This window comes from Salvia splendens, chromosome 7, assembly GCF_004379255.2.
Source record: "Salvia splendens isolate huo1 chromosome 7, SspV2, whole genome shotgun sequence".
Classification (NCBI taxonomy): domain Eukaryota; kingdom Viridiplantae; phylum Streptophyta; class Magnoliopsida; order Lamiales; family Lamiaceae; genus Salvia; species Salvia splendens.
In genome coordinates, this window is record NC_056038.1 from 24,871,200 (window position 1) to 24,891,801 (window position 20,602).

General features: G+C 40.4%; 1 protein-coding gene across 2 annotated transcripts; it reads right to left on the minus strand.

The window, feature by feature from the left end:
• Positions 1 to 565: 565 nt before the first annotated feature.
• Positions 566 to 3,196, minus strand: LOC121742284. Of its 2 annotated transcripts, XR_006038024.1 has the most exons (3): positions 3,022 to 3,196; positions 926 to 2,882; positions 566 to 841 (listed from the first exon to the last, which is right to left on the minus strand). XR_006038024.1 is itself a non-coding variant. In XM_042135386.1 (2 exons), the coding sequence occupies exon 2, from the start codon at positions 2,633 to 2,635 to the stop codon at positions 1,964 to 1,966; it is 672 nt and encodes a 223-aa protein (XP_041991320.1). In that variant the 5' UTR covers positions 2,636 to 2,882; positions 3,022 to 3,196; the 3' UTR covers positions 566 to 1,963. The 2 variants fall into 2 exon arrangements, 1 of the variants encoding a protein (XP_041991320.1); XM_042135386.1 differs by having other exon boundaries at positions 566 to 2,882.
• Positions 3,197 to 20,602: the final 17,406 nt, after the last annotated feature.

The following is a 20,602-nucleotide window of genomic DNA, read 5'->3' on the forward strand; positions in this document are numbered from 1 at the left end:
ACCCCGGGACAGGCCTGAGCCGTGCCGCCTTTCCGTGTAATGCATGGGACGGGCCGGGACTCACGATTTGCGGCCCGGCCCATGGCGTTACAGATGCTCTAAATTCTCGTACCATAGGGGCCATCTTTCCTTGAGGCGGAGGGAGTACTATTTTCTCTCATCACTTAACACCTAAAACATCTCCTAAAATCTCGTATCATTACTTAAGTGTGCTATCTATTATGGGACGGAGGTAATACTATATAGCCTATCACATGATGCGCATGTAGTTAGTTAATCATGGATAACATACACCACAGCAGCAATCAAGAATATCATCCAGCTGCACCTATTTGTCGCATAAAACAGATGAAAATAAAATTTATAAATTTTTAGTATCCAATACTGAACACACCATATCATCTCTCCATGCGATACAAAATTTCACCTATCTAGGTGCTTATACCATGCAAAAGCAGCAGAATGTATCCACTATTTCACATAACAAAGGCATAGAAAATTCATCATATAATCACATACACAGATAACGCAATCATATGACAGAATGCGATAGTATCTGAAAAGGTAAGAACAACACAATAGAAGTAGATATATATAACAACAAACTAATCATAGAACAGAAAATATAAGAAATTCTAGGAAACATCGACCAGAGAAATTGTTCACTACATTAACAAGAGAGAATGACAATGTAGATAACCTCTAGTATTGTAAACAAGCTATAGCTATCTATGGTAAACTAGATAAAATTCAGTACATCTGAATGAGGAGCACGTCTACTAAGGCCAGGTACTGACATATCACTGAAATAATTTTCTCGCATCAGAAACACCTGAAACCACTGCAATGAAAATAATGCATGTATAATCTATATGCCCGTTAAAAAGTATGATAAAAATAGCACCAAACTCTGTCCATGATTTACCTGTAAACAGCCTTTTTTTATGAAACCTGCCAAACAAAGAAATATAGTTTCTAGGTATTAAGAGCCGCAGGAAAAGCTCACAAACGATAGCAGTATCCATCAAAGCCCAAGCATAAATGTTGACCGATCAAAGAGACACCATCAAACTCACTAGACCCAGCTCCACATGGACCAAGTCTAAGAACTAAGAGCGGAATAATAATCTAGTTTGATTTCCCTTCCCATTTTTCTATTCAAAAACCAGAAAATATAGCAAAGGGAAATCCACATCTTTGCAATGCAACAAAGAAGTTAGCAACTATTGCTAAGAAATAACAATAGATGGAAGGACAAGTGATGATTAACTATAGAACTACATCAGACATAATTTAAGAGTTCGGCAGGCGAAAAGAGAAAGCTAACGAGATTAAGATTAATGTCAAGGCTAATAATCGGCAGTATCAGGTGAGAGGATATAGAGCCTAGAGGTATATCCTGGAGAACATAACCAAGTAAGATCCTGAAATATATACAAGCTGCAGAAAGAAAGGACCCGAATGTAATGAGGTAGTAGGTAGAGCGAGAATGAGTCAGCCCACATATAAGTGTGAGAGAGCTTTATAGCTAATCCAACAGCAAGAAACATGCCTAAGTCGAGATACATTCAACTGACCAAGTGCAATATCAACGACCATGTTAGAGCAATCCAATACCATGGCAGCATACGCTCGCCCTTACCCTTACCTTTTCCTTCTACTAACAACTGTACTGGCAAAATATCCATTTCTGACCCACCAAATAGAAACAGACACACCAACCAACCAAGCCCATCCAAACAGAATTACCAATATCCAGATACCTTCCCCGAAAGTCAACCAATCCAGTCATCACATTTCCAGAACTTCACAAAAAACCACTTCTTCTAAACACAAAGCAAACAAGGCAAGTTAGCCTACGGATAGACCTTATTCTTTATACTGAGTCTACAACTAACCACCTAAAACAGCAGATAAACTTCTTCCCTACTTACAGGAGCACTGAGCAAACTCAGCAGTTACGTCATTCATCCGTAATATCGAGGTTGAGGATGCGACAAAGAGTCTTTGTCGCAGAGTCAGTCCTGTCCAACAGATGGCCAAAAGAAGGGGGGTCAAATGTGTCTCTGGGATAACTAGGTGAACTTGGATCATATTCATAAAGATCAATGGGTGATGGACTACGGCCCCTGGTGGGCGAAGCAGGTGCAGATTTGGCAATTGGGCGCATATTGATTTCTGATGCAAAGGTAGGCAAGTCAAGGGAAACAGTTCTTTTGGGGTGCAATGAGAACTTTGGTAAAGGCAATGAACTCGGTGGAGGGCTTACAGAATAAGCAGGCCCAGCCCAACGTTCAGAGAAATGAATTTTCCCCACATCTTCAAATTTGATCTTAAATGGGATAGCAACCAGACTGGTTTTGGCATTTGGTTTCCAGTCCTTTCTGTTTTCACTAAAAGTTGGAGAGGGGGTTTTGGGTGACAAGGGAGTAGATAAGGAATTGGAGTGGGAGTAAGATCTCATAGGGGTTGGAAGTAACCCTTCCCCAGACTGAAATGCCGGGCAACTAATTCCCCTAAAATTATCGGAAGACGCTGAACCAAATGAATCGAACTTTGATGAATTATGGCGACGATTCCTACCATAATATTGATGGTGATTCCTATGATGAGTAGCAACAACTAGAGTCTCCATCTCAAATCCACTCAATGAGTCAATTCAATTTTTTCCCCTTCCCTCCTAAGTGTTCATAATCACATGTAAAATAATAACAATCACAACTCCAGGAAAAAAGTAAAACTATACTAAACGACCGTAAACTTGAGATCGCCTCCAAAACCACCCAAATATGAGCAAATCAAAACCAATTTTCAGTAAACCATACCCACGCATCAAATCCACATCAATCGCCTTCTCACACACTTGAGTTTCTGCTTCAGATCTACACGCAACAAACAAGAGCAAAAGCAGAGCTTAGATTCGAAAATAAAATCCAAAACGAGAATAAAGGATAGAAGCTCAACACATAGAAACACGAAAGCAAAACAATAAGCAGCAAAAGGATCCAAATCGAGGAATACCAGGTGGTTGGAGTGTAGCGAGGTCAATCTTAGAGTTAGATTTTATTTGATTTTTCTCGCTCTACAGAATACAGCACTGTTTACGTTTGCGAAGAGAGTGGAATATAGGAAAGTGAATAGTGAGGGGAGAAATGGGAATACAAACAGATACAGGCGAGCTTTTGCTTTGAAATCATCTGCCAAAGGAGAAATCGTCGGATCTCAAATGAACTCAAAATTGCTTTTAATTTGAGTGCCAGTTGGATGGACGATTCTGCCCTCGATTTAAATTAGATATTGCAAAATTCAGCGCATCCCATTTTTTTTCACTCCTTCCACTCAATTTTTTCATCACGTCTTTTTCATCACACAAATCGAACCGGGCCGACAGTTCTGAACCGCTCGTTCATGAACCGGAACGGGAACCGGAATTGGCACCAGCGATTTGAACCGGCCGGCGGTTTCGCGGTTCAAGCGGGCCGGTTCAGGTTGGCGAAAATCATGAACCGTGAACCGGCGGTTCAACGGTCCCAACGGGTAGATTCCAGCTAGGGGCGTAGGGTTGCAGACGAGGGTTGCAGAAAAACCGGCGGTTTCTGACGAAAACCACTGGTTTGAACTGCCGGGTTTCGACGGTTCCGGTGCTTTTTCAGGTGGCAGAGCGTAGGGTGCAATGTATATGCCTGAAAACCGGTCAGAAACCGTGGACTGAACCACTGGTTTTGGTCCGAACCGTTGGTTCAGGCGGTAAAACGGCCGAATTTGAAATTTGAATTTTTTTATTATTATTTCTTCCAATTTTACTCCTATAAATACCCCACTTCCCCCCTCATTTTTACTCACCTCATTCTTGTGTTAACAAGGATTTCATTCTCAATCTCCCTTTCTCTATTCTCTCCTCATTCTTTCTAATTGCTCAAGTTGTTTACTAGTTACTACTTACTACTATATTTGTTGTTGTGTTCGTAATTTACCATTTATTCCATACTCCATATTCCATCCATATTACTTTCATTTATCACTATGTCTTCTTCTCGTGGTGGAGCGGGACGTGGTGATCGGGGCAAAGGAATTGCCCAAGATCAAAGTAGTCGTCCCTCAAAATCAAGGTGACCTAGTCGTCGAGAAGTTATGGAAGAGGTTTCCCGAGTGGCGGCTGAACGCCTGCAAGTAAGTTCTAAAAAATAAAATTATTTTTACAATTCATAATTTCATAAGATTGAGTTTTTTAATTTTTTTGTGTTCCTAATTAAACTTCAACTTATATTATATTTATAGATAGAAGAAGATCATAGGATGGCCATGCTACTCACTGAAATGCATCAAGGTGGGGGTAGTGGTTCCCAACAAAATGACGAGTGATGCACCATTTATTAGCACTAAAAATACCTGCAAGTTTACAGGGTAGATCTAGTATAGCTAAAGGTCAGTACCGGGATATCGAATACAGGGAATAAGATTGCAATTGGCTATCATATACTAAGCGTCATATACTATTTAAAGACACGGATGTTTTTTTGTTTGATTTTATTAGACTAGACTGAAAAATAAATAAACAAATAAAACGAAAGCATATAAACAATAATACAAAGCAGGCATAGGAATGTAGAATATTAGGATCCAAAACACAATTGACTTTCTTGAATTACGGTCTCTAGAGTTATTAAGTCGGTCACTTAACTGGATTAAACCCTCTCCCGAGGTGAGAAATCCATAGATTAGGTGTTGAAATCAAAGTCCCCTTTAAATCTCTAACATCTAACTCCTAAAAGATCGTTAAGACCAATAACCTCACGTGAAACCTCAACTCTCCCGAGTTCTATTGAATTAAAATGTGAATTATCCATTTTCCAAGTCAACTATTTCGTCTCTCGAGTACTCTAATCAACTCTAACATGTATTCAAGAGGTAGCTAATCAATTGGATATAGAAAGCGCAAGGATAAATCAAATAACTACAAGAGCTAACAAGGAAAATCAATCGAATATCTTCACCAAAAATTCCACAATTGATGTTTAACTCATAGACAAGTAAAAACTACAAATAAAGTACGAGACATGAAAGAAATTGATAAAACCCAAGGTTGAATCTTCAATGTTCAGTCTTCTCTTGCCTGGATCTGCAGAACTCCACTCCAATGGAAGATGGATGAATTTAAGGGTGGAATATGGAATGGAAGAAGTGTAGAGAGGGAAGAGGATTGGAGGCTCTGAGATAAAGATTATGAATTAGGTTCAGAGGTATTTATAGGCTTCACAATATAATAATTTCTTTTCTTCCGTGAATTTCCGCATAAATTCCCGCCAGCTTTGACTGCACTGCGCAAGGTTCGTAGAATTGTCATAACTTTCTCCACAAAACTCCGATTGAGACATGCAAGATATCCACGCGAAGCTCTTTCGAAGAAGAAGAGAATGGCATGTAGTAAGTACTGACTAGACTTCAAAATCGCTGGCAGAATGGGCTCGAACAGAGGCTGCTGCACTTTGGCCTTTTTCCACCTTTTTCTATCTTTTTGTATCATTTATCAACAAACACGTCAAAAATGCCAAATGTATAACATATGCAATTTAAGAACATAATTTGCATGATTGACATTTAAAACAAGTCAAATCTAGTCCTTAAAAACATGCAAAATCTATGTTTGTCAACTCCCCCAAACTTAATTATTTGTTTGTCCGCAAACAAAACAAGAGAAAAACTACTAAAGAAACACGGATGCTAAGAACTAGATTTCATAGTTGTCTCAAAAATTGTAACAAGAAATAAAGAGTGTGACAAGAATACAAATCAAATCAAGCAAAGCTTATTAGTGCATTTTCATTACTAGCTCGTTGATCACCTTGAAGTACATGCGCTCACAAGTGTTTAGAAGTGTGTTTATCACCCACTCTCAAAGTGTATAAGGTAAAGAATATATGCTCTCAGATCATGCAACATGCAAAGTTTACCATAGGCTTGCTCGATGTCTAATCCCTCCTCTACTTTATGTGATTAATATCAAAAATCCAAAAGGTCTTTATTTTCGGTTTTAATGTAGGCTCTTTGGTAAGGTGAGGAAATATGGCTAAAAAGTGACTAATCCCAAACATAGCAAAAGTGATCAATTTCTACTACATCAAACATAGCACCGCACCAACAATTCGAATCTCAGTAAATTCTAGACTTTGTCTAAATTTCTTCTCACTTCCCAAATTCCTTTAATTTTTTTTCTTTTCATTTTTTTTTCTTTTGTACATCTTTTTTTTCTCTATATGCACAACCAATTATCTTATTCAAACCACAGATGTCTATGCACTTTTCACAAGTAAGCACACTACTTTTCTTTCTACCTTATCTCTCCAACTCTTTTCACAAAATATAAACTAAAATTCACCAAGAATGTATGGATATTCCCTTTTATTTAACTTCCAAAGAAAAAGGCTTTAAAGGCTCAAAGTAGCTAGCTATGGAAAAATATTTTGAATAAGGTCATAAATTTGGATATATAAAGTAGCTAAGAAGGATGGCCTAACGTCCTCTTTTATCATTTTAACATTATGTAAACTTAGGCAGACTAGGAGCAAGTTCTAGAAACAAATACATGAATGCAGATAGATCACACAAGAAATAAATTTGTGGCTCAAGTCTTACAAGGTATAAGCATGATTCAAGGCAAACAAACAATTCATTATTTATGCACCTTTTTGTTAGAATTGGTATACTGAAAAGCATATTTCGAGCATGTTGCACGGATAGAATTGCTTGTATACAATAAACTCTAAAATCCACTTTTATCCCAAGGCGAGAAGAAGTAATTTTGTCACATTGATGTTTGCTTGTGCATTTATAAGATGTATCTCAAACATTTAAATGTATAAGAAGCAAATAAGTGTAATTCTTCTACATAGTAGACTGGTCGTGAACGACGTTCACAGAAGGTGATGCAGTCGGTTCTTTGTAGAAGAGAAAAATAATTTCACAACCTAGATAGGCTTTGGCTACCTATCGTGAAAGGTTGCAGTGTCAGTCCGCATGTTTCCTTATCTTTGGAAATAAACGACACTGGTGTGGTATAGCACTGAAGGATCTAACAGTTGAGATAAGTCTTTCTTGCTATTTACTAAAAGACGAGGTCTCGGTGATTGTTATTTCTTAATCATTGTTGACATAACATAGAGCATACGATATTGATTATGCACTACTTTGATTTATCAAATGGTGTGGATTTTTCGCGATGCAAGAATCCTGGTATCTTGGGTAGTGGTGATCAATGTCTAGAGGTGCTAGTATTGTTATTGCAATGAATCGTGTGCTGGGTGAGTTCAGTTTGATAATATCCTCAAGAGGTGTTCGATAAAGGTTTTATTATTCAGAAACCCGGCCGGTTGGAATTTATTCCAGAATAATAAATAAAGATTTTGAACTAGACAACTCTTGGAAAAAGATACAAATTAATTAAAGTCAAATAGCACACTTAAATTAATTAATGGATTTATATCTTAACACGAGAAATAATAAATTAAAGAGGTAAAGCCCGGATTACTCGTAATTTGGGATTAGACGGGCAGTCAATATTATTATACTATAATGGATGATAATAATATTCTATCGGACTTGTATTAAATTGGGGCTCAATTTAATTAGTAAAAGTCCAACAGGTTTGGCCCAAGTCCAATCTCCATGGATCCCTAATCTGGCCCATCATAACTCTATATAAAGGAGACTAAATAGAAGACAAAATTAATGAATTTAATCATAAAATTTCGTGCTCCCTCTTTTTATGAGGAGACGGAAATTTTCATTCCCTTCTTGTGGGAATTCTGTCTTCTGCCTAGTCAAGCCCTTTTCGATTTTGACAAACTTTGCCCACCCAAAGGTCATTATCAGAGTTCGGGATAGAGATTAGAAGGTTTGTGATTGAGTATGAAGAACATCACGTGGAGAAGGCGCAAGCAATCGTCGATTCTTTAGAGAATCATATCGGTAATTCTAAACCGTAGGATTTCATGAATTAGGGTTAAATTCCTTAAGCATGAATTAATGTGCGTTCTACCATGCAATTGACTGTTTAACATGTGAATCAATTAATCCCATAATCGGTCAAATAGATCTGTAGATCTGATTTATTTGTTTATGCATGTCTTCCGCTGTGCAAGGGGCTCCAAACCCCAACACTTTTCACTTAACCTTCAAATCAATGCATCAAGTCAACTCAACCAACACATAAGCGAAATTTTTATCATAGGCAACTCGGTCTGATGTTCCTAAACATGAGTATTTCTAAATTTTCTATGTTATGTTCATGACAAGATTCACCTCGGGTTTATTAAAAAAAACAAATAAAAACAAACAAAAACAACTAAACTCACGGTCCACCACTTCATCCCCCCAAATTTATTCAAAACTACGTTAAGAATAAGTTTGAAAAGTCGGTGGAGATGTGAGTAAACTAAGAAAACAAATCAAACTAAATAAAAAAGATACCAAAGTTGGGTTGCCTCCCAACAAGCGCTTGGTTAACGTCTTTAGCTTGACGTTCTTTGAGGCTCATAAAATATCCCTCATTCTCGGGATTTTGTTTGGGATGCCTTATGTACCTACAATTTCGCAATGTGAGCATAGAATGAAGAAAATTATAGTAGAGTACAATGCATAACATGTGGCAATCCCCTAAACTTTAATCATATAAAGGCATAAAATATGCAAATCAAATTATCTACCTTAACATGATCATTTTTCATCCTCCGTAATCTTCTCTATCCCCCAATTAATTGCAAAAATTTTCAACAATAGACTAAGATCAAGCAAAAAAAAAATTAAGCTCTAGAAATATACACAATTCATGCAAGATAAAATAGCCTCGCAATGCTATGAACATGAACTATGTGTATCAACAATCAAACCAAAGTGATATTCAATTTTCATCCAACAAGACCAACATACTCAAGCACACCCAACAATAATTAATTCCAAAAATCCAAGACTCACAAATTCATCATCCTCCATCAAACTCCAATCCAAACTTTCAATATATAAATCAACAACAAGACCATTCAAGGAAAAAATTCAAAATCAAAGCTCAGAAATTAAAAGAAGAACATACCTTGGTTGATTGACAGTTGAGCATAAGAATTAGTGGAATCCAAAAAATGTGATTAAGTGTGTGAATTCGGAGTATGGGTGTGTGAATTGTGTGGAGAAAATAAAATATAAAGAGGGGAATGAGGTTTTTTTTAAGTTTTTTTAGGAAAAAAAAGAAAATCAGAATTAAAAGAATAAAAAGCAAAAAAAACAAAAAAACAAAAAAACAAAAAAAAAAACAACGAGAAAGAAAAGTTAAACGAAAGGATTTTTTTTAAATTTTCTTTTAAACTTCAACTATACGGAGAAACATCAGCTCTAAGGAGGACAAAACTAAAGAAGAAAACTAATAAAAACAAGGTAGCAATCAAATGTATATATCTCACCCACGCTCTACGGAACATATCAAGTGTTGTAGCAGATAATTCTATCTTGTACTGGAGTAATCCATTGTTATGCTTCGTGCTCCTTGCAAAACAAATAAAATAAAAAAAAATTAAAATAAAACTATACAAAATATTAAACTCTAAATTAGTATTATCAACCATTTTACAATATCAGCTTAAAGCAATAATATTCCCCGGCAACGGCGCCAAAAACTTGATGCACTATTTATTAGCACTAAAAATACCTGCAAGTTTACAGGGTAGATCTAGTATAGCTAAAGGTCAGTACCGGGATATCGAATACAAGGAATAAGATTGCAACTGGCTATCATATACTAAGCGTCATATACTATTTAAAGACACGGATGTTTTTTTGTTTGATTTTATTAAACTAGACTGAAAAATAAATAAACAAATAAAACGAAAGCATATAAGCAATGATACAAAGCAGGCTTAGGAATGTAGAATATTAGGATCCAAAACACAATCGACTTTCTTGAATTACGGTCTCTAGAGTTATTAAGTCGGTCACTTAACTGGATTAAACCCTCTCATGGGGTGAGAAATCTGTAGATTAGGTGTTGAAATCAAAGTCCCCTTTAAATCTCTAACATCTAACTCCTAAAAGATCGTTAAGACCAATGACCTCATGTGAAACCTCAACTCCCCCGAGTTCTATTGAATTAAAGTGTGAATTATCCATTTTCCAAGTCAACTATTTCGTCTCTCGAATACTCTAATCAACTATAACATGTATTCAAGTGGTAGCTAATTGATAAGGCTAATTTCATGCATAGGTCTAGGGGATAAATTTATATAATTACGGGGTCTAACACACGTTTTAAGCCAGGTGTATAGAAGAATTTCGTCAGGTTCAGGAAAGAGAGAGGACAATCACATGGTCCGAGAAAACTGGCGAATAAGTAAGCATTGTGGAGCAAATTGCAAGACGGAGGAAATCTCGGAGCTGAAGGTAGAATGGAGATTTCTACGAAGGCTTCTAGAAGATTATGTCCGCACCTATATAAGGAAGGAAGCATGCATTCTGGAGGGATCTTCTCGGTGGAGACCTCATTAACAGTCTGTGGCTCGTAGCTCACTTTTTTTCTTTTACACACTTGGGTTCTTTAGAGGGAAATTCTGGGGGTTTGCATTTTGGGATCACTTTTCGCTTTCTCGCATTTCAGTTGGGTTGTAACACCGTCCTGTCGAGGGTGAAGAAACAAGTTCCATTTTATTTTCTCGTATTTTGTGGATTTCACCGAGCTTCGCTGTTCGGAGCTCGGCCCTCTGTTTTTTTTTACCGAATATTTCTGTGTTTAATGCAAGTTTAATTTTCTGTCATGTCGTAGATGTTGATTTCTGATTTCATTTCTGTGATTATCTAGAGTTTGAGTTAGTTTACTTGTGTTGGATGCGTTTCGCAATTGTTCACTGAATCTGTGCAGAGTAATGGCTGGATCGGGTTTATCATAGTTTGTTGTTGGTTGAATCGGAGGTTTGAATTTGGTGTTGTAGCTGAGTTGAGTGGAATCGTTCGAATTCGGTGTTGATCGGTTTATATCTGTTAGATCGGAAGTTATGGAGTTGATTGAGGTTGTTGTTTGGTTCGAATCGCTTGGATCCGGAGTGGATTAAGCATCCGACGTGAATCCGAGCAGAGTTGGTTTAAATTTATGCCTAGCCTTCGTGTTTTCATTTCATTCCGTCAAGTATATGTAGATCATTGTTATTTCCGGTTTGTTGCAAGTTTCCAACGACCCAACTTTTATATTCTGTTCGAATCTAGGTACGTGCTCTGTTTTCTTCATCTTTGTTTTTGATTTAGTTAAAAAATGCATGTCGTTGTTAGTTAGAGTTTCAGTTTGTTATTTGCAGCCTTTCTGTCGTACTTGCTAATTCTGGAATTATGGTCCCCACTGTTATATGCTTCCTGTCTGGTTCTATTAGGTAGCCGTTTACACGGTCTAGGAAGGGAATTTAATATCCCGTAGTCTTGATGATGTTTGATCTCAGCATGTTTATAGTTTCCTAGGTCTAGTGTTTACATTTCTTGCCTAGGTCTAGTAGTAGTTATACCTCAACCCAGTTTGCGTGGCAGCAGCCGCCTTTGTCAAGAGTCTCTAAACACTTTCTTATGTGTCCATCTTCGTGGGATTGACCCCTGCTTCTCTATACTAATCTATAGTATTCGGGTTGAGGGATCTTTGAAGGGGAGTTTTGTGTGTACAACGACAGAGTATCCCGTGTTCCATTTAGTCCCTAGACCAAGTAATCTAGTGGATTCATAGGACTTGGTATCTCGACCTAGCATAGCACATCGCATTTTCACAACACGAACACATATCTCTCTCTCGCTTCAAATGGCGCCGTTGCCGGGGATGGATGGCGTAATTTGTGATTGTGTTTAGAGGATTTTGGCGTACATAGTTCTTAATTTTTCTTTTTCTTTTATTTCTAGTTTATGAGCAGGGGCTCACGGCTTGGATACCGTGGTAACTCATCTGAGTGGAGGAACGATCAGTTTATTGGGCAAATCAAGAACACAGCATCTACAGTCACCACCAGATCGGGATTATCTACGGGAGATCCATTTCCGTTTGATTCAGAAAGTGAAGAGGATTGAAACTCGTCAGGAAGGGAGGATCCTAAATCATCTTCGGAAACAAGTACAGAGGAGGAAGAAACAGGGGACATGGCGAACTTAATCGATCCAGATCCAGAGATCGGCTCGCTTACTGCCTAGAGAGAGAGCTAGCTCAAGCTATAGTGCTGAATCCGCGACAGAGGTCCATTGAGATAAAGACAAACGTGCTCGGCATCCTACCCACATTCTCTTGGCGAAGGAATGTGTGTTCGTAGGAGTTTTTGAATGAATTCAGTAAATTGTGTGGCATACAGAAAAGGCCGACTGAGGCGACTGAGGAGGATTATCGCCTGCATGCGATTCCGTTTTCCTTGAAGGGGGAAGCCAACACATGGTTATTGAGGTTGCCCCCGGATTCTATCCGCACATGGAGAGACTTTGAAGTGCGTGGTTTGCGTGTGGTGAAAATGCGATGTGCTAGGTCGAGATGCCAGGTCCTATGAATCCACTAGATCACTTGGTATAGGAACTCAATAGAACACGGAATGCTCTGTCGTTGGACACACTAACTCTCCTTCAAAGATCCCTCAACCCGAATACTATGATTTAGTATAGAGAAGCAGGGGTCGATCCCGCGAAGATGGACACGTAAGAAAGCATTTAGAGACTCTTGACAAAAGCGGCTGCTGCCACGCAAACAGGGTTGAGGTATTACTACTACTTGACCTAGGCAGGAAATGTAAACACTAGACCTAGAAAACTGTAAACATGCTGAGATCAAACATCATCAAGACTTCGGTATATTAAATTCACTTACTAGACCGTGTAAACGACTACCTAATTTAGTTAGACCGGAAACAACTAACAGTGGGGACCATGACCCAGAAATAGCAAGAACAGCAGAAAAGCTGCAAATAACTAACCGAGCATTTAACTAACACAACATGCATTTCTTCAACGGGATTAAACACGACAATGAAGGAAACAGAGCACATACCCAGATTCGAACAGAATGTAAAAGTTTGGTAGTCGGAAACTTATGACTAACCGGAAATAACTCAGATCTACATATACTAGACGAAGCGAAATGAAAACACGAAGACTAGGCATTAAAAAAACCAACTCAGCTCAGATCTCACGTCGAACGCTTAATCCACTCCGGATCCAAGCAATCCGAAACCAACAACAACTAGATTCCACTCCAGAACTTCCGATCTAATAGATCTACTCCGATCAACATCAAATTTAAACGTTTCCACAATCAAAACTACAAAACCAAATTCAGACCTCTGATTCATTCACCAACAAACTCCGATCACTCCGATTCAGACATCGACATAACAGAAAAATAAACTTGCATAAAACACGGAAATAGTCGATAAAACAGAATGCCGAGCTTCGAACAGCGAAGCTCGGTGGAAACCACAAAATGCGAGAAAAGTAAACTGGAACTTGTTTCTTCGCCCTCAACAGGACGGTGTTACAACCCAACTTGAAACGAGAAAGCCGAAAGTGAACCCCAGCGCGGAACGCCCTGAATTTCCCTCTAAAAACCCAAGTGTATAGAAAAGTGAACTAGCTGCCGACTGTTAGTGAGGTCTCCCCCCGAGAAGATCCCTCCAGAATGCATGCAACCTTCCTTTTATAGGGACGGACATAATCTTCTAGAACCTTCGTAGAAATCTCCATTCTACCATTCAGTTCTGAGATTTACTCCGTCTTGCAATTTCTTTCACAATGTTCACTTATTCGCCAGTTTCCTCAGGCGTGTGATTGCCTTCTTCTTTTCCTGGACCTGGCGAATTTCTTCTATACACCTGGCTTAAAACATGTGTTAGACCGAGCAAATTCACAAATTTATCCCCTAGACCTATGCATGAAATTAGCCTTATCAAACTGCTCACACTTAAACCATGCTTGTCCTCAAGCATGAAAGGCAAGAAAAAGAATAAGGCGAATTTCAATGCACGGTCCCCAAGAATGACTCTACAAACAAGACACTAACATAAAACAAACTCCTAGACCTAGACAACTACAGACTCATAAAAGAAGACAACACACAAAAAGAAACAACAGACAAGCATGAACTAGTTTCAACTTTTAGGCGACTGTCCCCACAAGCTTAAGTTCTCTCCGATCATCTACAGTCTTCAAATCTTCCCCCTTCCTTCTTCTACCTAAACGGTCCGTCAGTTCGTCAAGATAGCCTATTGATTTCCCAGCGGTTAGGTTCGCTCGATCACTCATTCCTCACCAGGGATGTTAGGATCGAAACGCTCCAAAGTTAAAGTTACACCACTGATGCGTCGAGCTATGAGAGTTTTCTCCTTTCTATTGTCTCCCGATTTTTCTATATTTTTTTTCATTCCTGGGTCAGGTAATTATCACTTCCTGCCCTTGGGTAATTAATCTTCTTTTTCCCCTTTTTTCCCTGGACTTCGTCCAGCTTATACATCCGATTTGTTATTTTATTCCTCCCCTGGACTTCGTCCAGCTTATACCTCCTTTTCCTGGACTTCGTCCAGCTTATACCACCAGTTCTGGACTTTGTCCAGCTTATTCCTCCATAACCCATTTTTTTCTCCTTTACACTCTACTCCGTAAGCATCAAGTGGCAGCCCTTTTTTTTCATGTTAGCTCAAAGTGTTTAGGCTTATAGCTCGCTTTTATAGTAGGGCTGCACAACTAAGTTATCTAAGGCATTTTCTATCGTCCCTACTTTATTCAGACCGCTTTTAGTTTATTAAGGAAAAATGCATCAAAGTTGACGTGTATCCTTTCTTCAATCGCTCTCACTAAGGGAATTCTTTGCCTTATTATATCCACTAGCTCATGCAACACACAAACACAAAAACTTAGAGACTCTTAGACTCTTATTAAAAAAAACAAAAACAAAAACAAAAACTGCACTTACTCTCCCCCCTCCCGCTTCACTCAAGCTTGTCCCCAAGCTATCCTAGTGAATGAGGGAAATAGGGAAGTAAGAACAACACTACACAGACCAAACAACACAAAACAAACAAACAACAAACTTCTCACACTTAGACCGTACACCGGGCTAAGTGGGAGAAATCATAACAAACAAAACCAAAACATGCAAAAACAGAACAACCCTGTCTCACACTTAGACCACGGAGTGGGCTAAGTGTGGGAAGTTGCAACACGTATATACAGAACAGAGCATGCTGGCACAAATAAACGCAAACAGAAAATGAAAAAAATTAAAAGATGAAAAGTAATAGTTACTTGGTTTGGGGGGGGGCGAAATCAATTAGGGGTCTGGCCCCCGCGGGAGCCAGACTTGGGCGGAGCGGACGGTTGGGTCACCTTGGCTTTCTTCTTTGCCGGAGATTCCGGCTTCTCCTTCTCTGTCTCACTCGGTCTGGGGACTGTCTTCTTCACGATCAACGGTCTAGTGGAGGATGGGGTAGTCAAGGGCTTCGATGCCTGTGGGGGTTTCGGAATAGCTACACTTCCTAGACCCAGTGATTTGGAACGGCTGCCAGGTCCAGAAAGTGACTTTGGTGCATCAGGGAATCTCTCACGAAACCACTTTGCCATCATCATCATTAGCGAGACGCCCTCCGCTATCCTCTCAGTGTGCTTAGACGATGTGGCCACAAGATCATTAATGTGCCCCTTGAAGGCCACGATTTCTTCCCTGACTCGCCCGACTTCCATTCTGACTTCAGTTACCTCCTTCCTTATTTTCTCTACCTCGACACTATCCTTTTTATTACCCCGTAGGGTCACAATCCCCTCCAGAACCATCTTAATTTCGGATCGCATCCATCCCACCTCCTGTCTCATTTCTTCAACTCCGATCTTAGCACCTGCCTCCACACTCGCCGTTTCCTGCTTCACCGGAACTTCGGACCCGCCAACCTCATAAAAACATACCTCATTTCCATGCATATATAGGAGCCCCTTGTTGAAGAAATAATCCATATTGAAAACTTCCGGGGGTAGGCACATCTCCACTCCTCGGCAGGTTTTATGGACTTTCAAGATCACGTTGCGCTGCAAATAAGCCCCTAGGAGATGACATGTGTATAAATGCCTGGAAGGGTTGGCAGTTACCTGGTGGCAAGCCTGGGCAAGCCAATAGCCTAGATGAACACGGACCCCCTTGGCCATACACCAAGTAAAATAAAGGTCGGGGGTTGTCAAGGCGTTGTTGGCAGTGCCCATCAGATTATAGCTAATAAATGTCTGGGCAAATCGCATGATTCTGTTCTCGATGTGGTGGGCTTTCGAAAAGCTGGTCTTAAACTGACCCACCCTTGGGTGGGTAACAAACTCCCAAGCACTCTGTGGCTTGAAATCGGGTGTGGACTTAGGCGGTCCTACCATTCTCTCATTCCATAAACCTTCGCCGTCCTGTGTACGTGTCAGCAAACCCATCCGGAGAGTCCATTCTCTGATGCTCATCACGTGCTCTTCATTGAAGAGGCGAAAGTTAATGGAGTCAGCATCCAAGTCAGTGGTGGACTTAAACCGGAAGGTCGAAAAGAATTCTCGTGCCAAGGCGATCGGAACCTCGAAGGTATTGTGCTTGAGCAGCCAGTCAAATCCGATTGCCTCTATGTACTCCCGAAATTCGTTGTTGGACGCAATCTCCTTGAGCTCCTCTGGGTCATACATCTTCCCGGACCCAGTTGATCTAGGTAAGGGCCTCTCCAAATCTCCTGCTTTAAAGTCATCCTTGATCAAGGAATTTTCACCCTCCAAGTTCCTGGGCCTCGGAATTGTATCCTCTTCCTTCTTGCCTTCCTTGGGATCTGTCGCTTCCTTCGTTCTTACCACTGGCCCTCATATCCTTTCCCGAATCTCAAGGTAATCTGACTTATATTCGCTCTATCAGGTGGTCTTACTGAGGCGGGAATCTTTCCTTCATTCCCCATCATATCACTCAAAGAAGTGGCTATCTGGGATAATTGCTTTGCCAGCATATCCATTGCTGCCTTTTGCTCTTGCTGAGCGTCTTGAAGCTTGTGCACTACGTCATTGTTCGATTACAGGTTGTTTTGCATATGTTGCTGAGAATTGACGAGGTCGTGCACCATATCATCGATACTTTTTGGTGGCTTTGGTGGCTGACTGGGCCCTGGCCCCATACTCAGGGTCGGTCCACTCACTTTATTCTGACGAACGTTTCCTTGACCTCCTGAAGAGTTGTTGTACTGATTTCCTGGACCCTGGTAATTGTTTTGAAAATTCCTTTGGTGCGGTGGTACATAAGAGTTCCCTTGATTGTTCTGATTTCTGTTTCCCCAGCTCGAGTGGTCTCCTTGGTTCCGATTGATCCAGTTGCCCTGCCCCTCTTGGTTCCTTCCTGTCCAGTTACCTTGTCTCTCGGGTTGAGGTGCAAACTGCTGATTCGGTTGTGGTGCTGACTGGTTCTGTTCGTTGTCAGTCCATCTGAAATTTGGATGGTTCATCCATGGTGCATCTCTCTGTCTCCCTGGATTCCAGCTCCCATCGGGATTCCAACTTCCCATTGCATTGACTTGGGCCTGATAATCTCCTTCCTGGGTCCCGTAATATTGCTGAATTTGATTATCTCCTGGACCAAGAGATTTCTCCTTCCCTTGTGAAGCTAGTGGATTTGTCTTTTCAATCGCGTTCAAAAGAGCCTTCTCGAGCCTGTCAATCCTTGCCTCTACTTTATCATCTTCTTGCTCTCTTATGGCATTCACCGATCCTCTCCTCACTGCATTCCTAGGGTTATCGTACGCCTTCTTAGCGTCGATCAACTTCCCTAGGATTTCTCTTGCTTTACTTCCCCTTTTTCTGGTGAAATTCCCCCCGCTCGAGGAATTCATTAAATCCTTCGACTCAGGATTCGCCTCTTCGTAAAACAGAGAGTAGGTCTCTGCCTCTATCATTCGGTGATTCGGGCACGCATCCAACAACCCCTTGAATCTCGACCAATACTGACTCAAGGATTCGTCGTAATCCTGCTTACACTCTAATATTTCTTTTTTCAGCGCATTCGTCTTGTTGGACGGGAAAAAATAATCTAAGAATTCCAACTTGAAATCCCTCCATGTGCGGATAGAATCCGGGGGCAATCTCAATAACCATGTGTTGGCCTCTCCCTTCAGAGTGAAAGGAATCGCGCGTAGGCGATAATCCTCCTCTGTTGCATCATTCAGCCTCTTCTGAATACGACACAACTTACTGAATTCATTTAAAAATTCGTACGGGCACTCACTTCTTGATCTCAATAGTCCTCTGGAGTGGATTCATCACTATAGCCTGAGTTGGTTCTCCATCTAAATGAGCGGTTAACGAACCGATCTCTGGATCTGGATCTACTACTTGCGCCATGACTACTTCCTCTGTTTCCCTTGTTTCTGACTCTGTCTCTGACTCTGGTGGTGACTCCGGATCTTCACGTCCTGACGACGTCCAAGATTCGTCGCTAGTAAATCCACTCGGAAACGGCTCTCCCGTGGTGAAACCTGATCTGGTGGTTACTGTTGAGGCGGTTTCCTTGACCTGCCAAATGAATTGACCTTGCTCCCACCCAGACGAGTTACTCCAGTAGGTAGACCGTGAGCCTCTACTCATAAACCGAAAATAAAAGAAAAATAAATCAAAACTTTGTACGCCAAAAACCTCTAAAAACTATCACAAAATACACCATCCATCCCCGGCAACGGCGCCATTTGAAGTGCGTGGTTTGCGTGTGTGGTGAAAATGCGATGTGCTAGGTCGAGATGCCAGGTCCTATGAATCCACTAGATCACTTGGTCTAGGAACTCAATAGAACACGGAATGCTCTGTCGTTGGACACACTAACTCCCCTTCAAAGATCCCTCAACCCGAATACTATGATTTAGTATAGAGAAGCAGGGGTCGATCCCACGAAGATGGACACGTAAGAAAGCATTTAGAGACTCTTGACAAAAGCGGTTGCTGCCACGCAAACAGGGTTGAGGTATTACTACTACTAGACCTAGGCAGGAAATGTAAACACTAGACCTAGAAAACTGTAAACATGCTGAGATCAAACATCATCAAGACTTCGGTATATTAAATTCACTTACTAGACCGTGTAAACGACTACCTAATTTAGTTAGACCGGAAACAACTAACAGTGGGGACCATGACCCAGAAATAGCAAGAACGACAGAAAAGCTGCAAATAACTAACTGGGCATTTAACTAACACAACATGCATTTCTTCAACGGGATTAAACACCAAAATGAAGGAAACAGAGCACATACCCAGATTCGAACAGAATGTAAAAGCTTGGTCGTCGGAAACTTACAACTAACCGGAAATAACTCAGATCTACATATACTAGACGAAGCGAAATGAAAACACGAAGACTAGGCATTAAAATAAACCAACTCTTCTCAGATCTCACGTCGAACACTTAATCCACTCCGGATCCAAGCAATCCGAAACCAACAACAACTAGATTCCACTCCAGAACTTTCGATCTAACAGATCTACTCCGATCAACATCAAATTTAAACGTTTCCACAATCAAAACTACAAAACCAAATTCAGACCTCCGATTCATTCACCAACAAACTCCGATCACTCTGATTCAGCCATTACTCTGCACAGATTCAATAAACAATTGCGAAACGCATCCAAAACAAGCAAGCTAGCTCAAAACTCCAGAAAATCACAACAGCAAAATCAGACATCGACATAACAGAAAATTAAACTTGCATAAAACACGGAAATAGTCGATAAAATCGAATGCCGAGCTTCGAACAACGAAGCTCGGTGGAAACCACAAAATGCGAAAAAAGTAAACGGGAACTTGTTTCTTCGCCCTCAACAGGACGGTGTTACAACCCAACTTGAAACGAGAAAGCCGAAAGTGAACCCCAACGCGGAACCCCCTGAATTTCCCTCTAAAAACCCAAGTGTATAGAAAAGTGAACTAGCTGCCGACTGTTAGTGAGGTCTCCCCCCGAGAAGATCCCTCCAGAATGCATGCAACCTTCCTTTTATAGACACGGACATAATCTTCTAGAACCTTCATAGAAATCTCCATTCTACCCTTTAGTTCTGAGATTTACTCCGTCTTGCAATTTCTTTCACAATATTCACTTATTCGCCAGTTTCCTCGGGCGTGTGATTGCCTCCTTCTTTTCCTGGACCTGGCGAATTTCTTCTATACACCTGGCTTAAAACATGTGTTAGACCGAGCAAATTCACAAATTTATCCCCTAGACCTATGCATGAAATTAGCCTTATCAGACTTCAAGTTGGAATTCTTAGATTATTTCTTCCCGTCCAACAAGACGATTGCGCTGAAAAAGGAAATATTAGAGTGTAAGCAGGATTACGACGAATCTTTGAGTCAGTATTGGTCGAGATTCAAAGGGTTGTTGGATGCATGCCTGAATCACCGAATGATAGAGACAGAGACCTACTCTCTGTTTTACGAAGGGGCGACCCCTGAGTCTAAGGATTTAAGAATTCCTCGAGTGGGGGGAATTTCACCAGGAAAAAAGGAAGTGAAGCAAGAGAGATTCTGGGGAAGTTGATAGACGCTAAGAAGGCATATGATAACCCCAGAAATGCAGTAAGGAGA

Excerpts from the sequence above, each read along its gene's own strand:
- LOC121742284 (XM_042135386.1), bottom strand. The coding sequence starts at position 2,635 with ATGGAGACTCTAGTTGTTGCTACTCATCATAGGAATCACCATCAATAT.